This window comes from Saccostrea cucullata, unplaced genomic scaffold (assembly GCF_032062105.1).
Source record: "Saccostrea cucullata isolate Sc308-1 unplaced genomic scaffold, CSIRO_AGI_Scuc_v1 ctg65, whole genome shotgun sequence".
NCBI classification, from domain to species: Eukaryota; Metazoa; Mollusca; class Bivalvia; order Ostreida; family Ostreidae; genus Saccostrea; species Saccostrea cuccullata.
Window position 1 is genome coordinate 802,285 of NW_026938807.1, and position 8,102 is coordinate 810,386.

The 8,102-nt window shown below is 33.6% G+C and overlaps 1 protein-coding gene across 1 annotated transcript; it reads left to right on the plus strand.

Moving 5' to 3' along the window:
- The first annotated feature begins 138 nt into the window (after nt 1–138).
- On the plus strand, nt 139–7,731 carry LOC134251448 (MAP kinase-activated protein kinase 5-like). Its single transcript, XM_062733870.1, has 12 exons — nt 139–273; nt 563–636; nt 1,128–1,301; nt 1,587–1,785; nt 1,953–2,048; nt 2,438–2,515; nt 2,741–2,928; nt 3,111–3,225; nt 3,683–3,810; nt 3,957–4,069; nt 6,044–6,145; nt 6,768–7,731. Exons 1-12 carry the CDS (start codon nt 229–231, stop codon nt 6,869–6,871), a joined length of 1,416 nt encoding a protein of 471 aa, XP_062589854.1. The 5' UTR covers nt 139–228; the 3' UTR covers nt 6,872–7,731.
- The last annotated feature ends 371 nt before the right edge of the window (nt 7,732–8,102 follow it).

Sequence of the window (8,102 nt, forward strand, 5' to 3'; positions counted from 1 at the left end):
ATTACATCAAATTTTATTTTTTCTAAGTGACAATATATATTATAAGTATTTAAATACATCTTAACCATTTTTTAATGAAATATTTGTTGTATGCTCGATAAAAGTTCTTTTTTTTAATAATCCTGACACCCCTTTTCCAAAGTGAAAGTAACCAATTTACTTCCGCTTTCTTGGTGGATATGTCAAAATTTCAAGTTCTGGGAAATTCCGGGGAAAACATAGCTAAACATGTCTGATTCCAGTGGTAGTTGTGTTAGTTCCCCAAATATAAAGGTAAAGGGATATTTTGAATCAATATATCAAAGTAAGAACACTTTCATCCCGTTTTAAAAACACCTGTCAAACAAGTCAGGTAATATTGCATACATCACCTGTACAAAAAAAAAAAATTAAAAATATATGAATTTATGCCGTAAAGAGGAAGTGTAAAAAAAATTGTTTTTCATTTGACATGGATTTTCCGAAATGTAAAAATTTTCACTTTCCTCAAATAATTTTCTTATCTAGATACTAGAATGCAGCCAATATTCATCTTGAGTTATTTTTTTTCTGAAAATTTTAGACACACTCTATAACAGATGACTACATTGTTTTATGGAAGGAAAAGCTGGGAACAGGCATAACTGGTCCAGTCAGGTAAAATAAGACAAGTTTTATATACAGTAAAACTTGGTTATAACGAAGTCGCCGGGACCTGTGAAATTACTTCGCTATATCCATAAAAGGAATTTGTTTAATCTAATATAGCTGGGGATCCAAGATAACTTCACTGTATCCGTGAATTCGCAATATCCATGTTCGTTCTAAATAAGTTTTTTAAAATGTATCGATATACGGGGTTTTAAATAACTCTATGTCTGTATTAAGTTTGAAACTGAGAGACAGTTCCAAGAAGTAGTAAATTAAGCCCACCATTTTTATATCAAGTAAAATTTCCAGAAAATATGTCCATATTTAGCATGTTCAGTATGATGTTCAGAGCAAGAGATTTATTACTATAATATAAATAGAATACTAAATAATATTTAAATAGAAACTCAATAAAGTGTTGATAGTTTAAATAAAATAAAAATCTACAACAGTTTCAGTTTATAGATTAACAAACACAGTATAAATGATTTCTACAGGCCATGTATCAAGAGGGATACAAGGGAGAGGTATGCCCTGAAGTGTATGATGGATGGACCGAAGGCCCACACCGAGGTCAGACTCCACAAACTGTGCAGTGACCATCCAAACATTGTAAAGGTACTGGACGTGTACGCAAACGATGTCCTCTTCCCAGGAGATCCTCACCCAAAGTAAGAGTTTGTTAAAAAAAATGTAAGACCTTTGAGATTAGTAAACTACATTCTCAGCTACATTTTTTACTTAATGACAAGCTAATGAACATTTGTCTCTGACTTTTTACTGATATCAGAATTTTTTTTTAACTATTTCCTGTGTGTAATGTATAATTCCATGTTTACCAGTGACTGGATTCAGTGGTGACTGGTCTTTTATTGACTTGCTTATTTGACTCTTGAATCAACCCTGCATCATGATATCAGTATCATTGCTTAATTAATTCCTCTTTCACTTTCTAGGGCACGGTTGCTTATGGTGATGGAATTCATGGAGGGAGGGGAGCTGTTTGACAGAATCAGTAAGGAGAGCAAGTTCACAGAGAGGAAGGCTGCCACATACCTCAGGGACATCGCCGAGGCGGTGCACAGGTGTCACAACCTGAATGTGGCTCACAGGGACCTCAAACCCGAGAACCTCCTCCTGAAAAACAACTCCGAGGTGCAGAATTGTTTGTGTTTTACCCCTTTTATATGTCTGTAACTGATAAGATGTAGTAAATGTTTTATCAGTGTAATTTTTTTTATGTCGATTAGTACTTTATTATAAATATGTTTGATATTATAAGTGATACTGTAACAGTAATAGAGGGTAAATTCTTAATTTAGGATGCTGAGATTAAGCTGACAGACTTTGGTTTTGCTAAGGTGGACGACGGAAACCTACAGACTCCTCATTTCACACCTTATTATGTAGCACCTCAGGTATAACAAACCCAGGAAACCCTCCTTTCACCCATATTTATTCTTTTAATTTAAGTGTATTTTGTCAATCTATGAGGGTTGTCTGGAACAATTATAGACCATTTATGAAAGTTACGGTAAATTGATAGGGATGTGGAAAAATTGTTAAATTTATTAGGCCTATAAGAAAATATTTTTGTGTTGACATTTCAAGAATTTCACTTTGATCATTAATTGCCTTATTTTAAAGAGTTTTCCGAACATTTTAAATAGAAGTTGGTATACACTACAGATGAAAAAATGGCAATTTTTAATGATGATAAGGTACATTGGAGAGCTATTGTATTTATATGTACATGTATACATGCATTCTTGTCATTCTTCTGAAAAGTATATAATTTTTTTTTCAGGTTTTAGAGGCTCAGAAATTTAAATCCAAACAGAGAAAGGGGGTCATACAGACCTCTAAACCATATACTTATGACAAGGTTCTTTTTTTTAAATTGTCTCTTTAGTATTTTTTTTTTTAATTTACTTGAAATGTATAATATACTGCATATAATATGCCATTGAGGATGCACGCTACTAGCTAGCTGGCAAATTAAGTCCCTCAACCAGCTTGGCAGACACTTTTTTTAAAGATTTAAATTGACCTATTATTTATTCTGTACATTCTACATACATGTAATACACCATATTTATTGATTTGTCAGAGCTGTGATATGTGGAGTGTGGGGGTTATTCTGTACATTATGCTGTGTGGTTATCCCCCTTTCTACTCAGAAACTCCCTCTAGAAACATTACCTCAGAAATGAAAAGAAAAATTCTGTCTGGGAAGTATGAGTTTCCGGAGGAGGACTGGAAGTTTATTTCTGATGCTGCCAAGGATGTTGTCAGGAGGTGAAGTTACACATAATAACTGATAATCTAAAAACTTGAGAAATTCTGTTCAGTGCTTCCTCTATGAAAGTCAAGTGAAAAAATTACATTTTTTTTTATGATGTATAAAATTTAAAGCCAATATCTGGAACCTCTGTCACAATTTTCTATAAAATTTAAATTGACATGTACATTCCCGACAGGCTGTTACATGTGGATCCTAGCTGTAGGATGAATATTTATGAGCTGAGGGTCCACCCCTGGATGACAGAGGCCCCCGACACTATTCTACAGTCCCCCGCGGTCTTCTCCAATAAGGTGAACAGTTACTATAAATATCCACAAGGGTTAATAGCAAATTACATCAGAGAAAAATCAAGAAAAGAATTTTTCAAAGCCATTATAGTTAGGTGAATCTTTTGATGGTGTATGAAGTTGAAAAAATAAAAAAAAATTTTTGCACAAAATTCTGCTTTGAATTACAAAACAAGTTTTTGTAACAGGGAAATATAATCTCTGAATGGTAAAATGGTTATTTGCTTTGTATTCATTAATGGCGAATAAATCATCTTATCCTATGTGAAATTGAAATGTTTACAATTTTTTTAATTTACAAAACTTCTTTTTATTTTATGCATTCAGAATCCATGTTATTAAATTTATAAGCACAAATATTGAAATCTAATTAATGGAATCATTTAATGTTTGAATTAATATGGATCAAGCATTTAAATTTTTCCCTGAATCTTTAATATATCAACCTTTCTTTCCTCAGGAAGGCCTAGAGGACATTAAGTTAGCACATGCTGAACAGCTCACACAACTGAGATTACCAGATATAACAATTAAACTGAAATCAGTCAACGAGTCGCAGAGCACCATCATCAGAAAACGCAAGCTCAGGTAGCCATGAAACACGGTAACATTTAGTACAGCTTCAATATTGAAATATGGTGGGCATACTTGTTTCTAAGAAATGTCTTGTTCTTGTGTAAATTATCTATTTGTATCTCTATAGTTGTGTTAATCAATGATACATTTCTATTCAGACAGAACAGTTTTGAAGAGTGTGACAAACAGACTAAACTGAAGATAAAAGAAAATGATGTAAAACTTAAACCACTAAGAGACATAATAGCCTACTGTGTGTTGCCACCAAAAGGTACATGTACTACAATGAGATGTAGGAGAAATTTAGTTACCTTACTGTTTGTTGTTTATTACTTCAAATCTTTATTTGGTTTTGTAATTAGAGTTTTTTTTATTTCCCCATTAAGTTGTATTTTTAGCTCACCTGAGCCGAAGGCTCAAGTGAGCTTTTCTGATCAAAATTTGTCCATTGTCTGTCGTTGTGGTTTTTGTAAACTTTTCACATTTTCGTCTTCTTCTCAAGAACCAAATTTCAACCAAACTTGCCACAAAGTATCCTTGGGTAAAGGGGATTCAAGTTTGTTCAAATGAAGGGCCACACCCTTTTCCAAGGGGAGATAATTATGAATTTGTTAAAAATTAATGGCATTTTTAAAAAATCTTCTTCTCCAGAACCGCTGGGCCAGGAAAGATGAAATTCATGTGGAAGCATCCTCAGGTAGTGTAGATTCAAGTTTGTTCAAATCATGACCCCTGGGTTAGGGTGGGGCCACAATGGCTGACCCAAGTTTTACATAGGAATATATAGGAAAAATCTTTAAAAATCTTCTTCTCAAGAACCACTGGGCCAGGAAAGATGAAACTCATGTGGAATCATCCTCAGGTAGTGTAGATTCAAGTTTGTTCAAATTATGACCCCCAGGGCAAGGGTGGGGCCACAATGGCTGACCAAAGTTTTACATAGGAATATATAGGAAAAATCTTTAAAAATCTTCTCGAGAACCACTGGGCCAGGAAAGATGAAACTCATGTGGAATCATCCTCAGGTAGTGTAGATTCTAAGTTTTTTTTGTTCAAATGATGAACGCCCCAGGGGTAGGGGGGTAAATTCAAGCCCAATGTGCTGATGAGCGCTGTGGCCCATGGGAATATTGTTTTTATTTCCCCATTAAGTTGTATTTTTAGCTCACCTGAGCCGAAGGCTCAAGTGAGCTTTTCTGATCAAAATTTGTCCGTTGTCTGTCATCGTTGTCGTCGTTGTAAACTTTTCACATTTTCATCTTCTTCTCAAGAACCACTGGGCCAATTTCAACCAAACTTGGCACAAAGTATCCTTGGGTGAAAGGGCTTCAATTTTGTTCAAATGAAGGGCCAAGCGGAGATAATTATGAATTAATGAAAAATTAATGGCATCTTTTAAAAATCTTCTTCTCCAGAACCACTGGGCCAGGGAAAATGAAACTCATGTATAAGCATCCTCCGGTAGTGTATATTCAAGTTTTTTCAAATCATGACCCCCGGGTAGGGCGGGGCCACAATGGCTGATCAAAGTTTAACTTAGGAATATATAGGAAAAATCTTTAAAAATCTTCTTCTCCAGAACCAAGGGCCAGGAAAGATGAAAATCATGTGGAAGCATCCTCAGGTAGTTTAGATTCAATTTTTTTTTTCAAATCATGACCCCCGGGGGTAGGGAGGGGCCACAATGGCTGATCAAAGTTTAATGTAGGAATATATATGAAAATATTTTAAAAATCTTTTTCTCCAGAACCATTGGACCAGAAAAGATGAAACTCATGTAGAAGCATCCTCAGGTAGTGTAGAATCAAGTTTGTTCAAATCATGACCCCTGGGGTAGGGCGGGGCCATAATGGCTGATCAATGTTTTACATAGGAATATATAGGAACAATCTTCTTCTCAAGAACAGCAAAGCTATGATTGGGAATATTAATTTGGAAACATCTTCAGTTAGACTTAATTCAAGTTTGTTCATATCATGACCCCTGGGGGTGAGGTGGGGTCATAATGGGCAATCAAATCTTTACATAGAAATATATAGGAAAAATTCTTTAAAACTCTTCTTCTCAAGTGTGGCGAAATTGTACATGTATGCTTTATTGATATAGTGACATTTTCAAGTTATAGAAAATTCAAATCCCCCCTCCCCCAACAAATAAACTTTTCAATACTGAGCTGATTTGTGTTTTTTAACTAGCCCATGTGCTCAGGTGAGTGATGTGGCCCATGGGCTTCTTGTTTTTGTAGATGAAAAAGATAGCATGTTGAACAGTCTTATATTGAATGCTGTGAACAGTTCATGGTGCCATAACAAACTTCTGTCTATACTACAGCGGTGGAATTGGGACGGTAAATAATTCTTCAATCCAATATACTTTTATAACAAAGTTCTTTTTTGGGGGGGGGAGGGGGGGGGGGGAGTGTCAAAATGGGAATTAGAAAGGTATTAAGGATTTCCATCCCTAATAGGACCAAATTCTCTACCCTTAAATGTCCGTCAAGTACATAATACGCTGGTATTAAAATAAAGCATTTTATAGCTGAAAAGGATTGAATGCGAGAAAGTTTTTAAAAATTCATTAACTAAGCAGTAGTTAATTAACATTGAAGTCTATGGGGAAAAGCATTTTTTTTTAAATAAAAAATCAGATAATATGAATTTCAATAAATACGGCAGTGGAAAGATGCATTGAAATATTAGAAAGAGAATGAAAATTGAAAACAATTTTTTTACTGGATAAAACTTTTAAAATTGATTTTTTTATGAATTGAAAATAAAGGGACATAACTCTTACTAAAATTCAAGGTAATAAATTAGGACACATCCCACTCTTACTGGCTAATAGGAATAAATGGGAATTGTGTCTAAATATACGGAGTATTCAACACCCACATATCTGTTGTGTATTCAATTTCATGGAATCTGTTGCTATTAGGGATTGAATACCTTAAGAGAACTCTTTTACTTCAGGAGAAAAATTTCAAACAAAAGTGGAGAAAATGAAGCTAGCTCAACACCTGAGTGAGTTTGTAAAGTCAGTGACTGATGTAGCACAGGAGGATTTCAATAGCTGATGTTTAGTTTCTGGTAGACCGCTATTTATACTGGAACTCTGTACAACAAGTTGTTAGCAGAATTCAGACACGGTGCCTCAAGTAGAACATAATCATCATAACAACACAGATTGAGTATTTTAACTTATTAAGAAAGTGGCTTCTTTTACTACTGACTGGTTCTTTATTTCAGGGAATATATGTAACAGGGTTTGAAATGACTGTTTGACTTTTCACATCTTGCTCTGGATTGATATTGAAGTTTTGACATTTTTTTTTCAATTTTAATTACATTGTATGTAACAGTTTACAGTGATACGTTGGAAAAGAGTATGATCTGAAATCCATTTTCTCACTTGATCTATATAAGACCATCATAGGCAGTGATTACAGGATCAATTTATATATCTTGTGAACTTTGGTTACTGTAAAAGTTGGATAAAGTACCCCATGGGATATCTTATTTATACGTGATGCAAGATTTGCATGGACCTTATGCATATTAATGCATTATTTGGTGCTTATTTAAAACTGATAGTATTAGGACTCAACATTGACGTATGTCAGATTGTCCATGTCCAATACATCAAGTCATTCTCTAGACATGCATGATATATATGTTGTGTATATAAAAACTACTTAGGAATTCATTATACTTCAACAAATGTTTTCACTGTGATCAACATTACAATCTAAGGCTGCAGTTTTATTTCATCAGATATTGTTAACAAACAAAAAGACTAGGTAAATGCATGAATTAGTGATTTTTTTCTTCTGGATTAAGCAAATCTTTTTATGTCAGTTTTATTTGTTACTTTTTCATTTTTGAAAATAATTTAAGCTCTACAGATTTCTTTATATTTGTAAAGATATGAATAAATTTTTAAAAAAGGAATTCTTACAAATAACATGTAGGAAAGTTGTCCAATAGACAAGTGATTATATTTTAGTTGATGTTCAGTCCCTAGTATGTACTTATCCTTACTTCAATTGTCTGCATTTATATGTTCATATTTGATATACAGAGTTTACCTGTGAAGTCTCAAAATCAAAAAGAATCACTAAGTAAAACAATATTACATGTAGTTTATTATGTGTTGTGCAAATTCATGTCACTAATTTATTTCACATTATGTGAAGCCTTACTCATGTTTAGAAGTTTATTTTTTATTTATTCTTTATGCTAAATAAAATTCTTTTTTTATTACTGTGTCTTTATGATATAAAGTTTGAAAGTCAGGACTTTTAACGG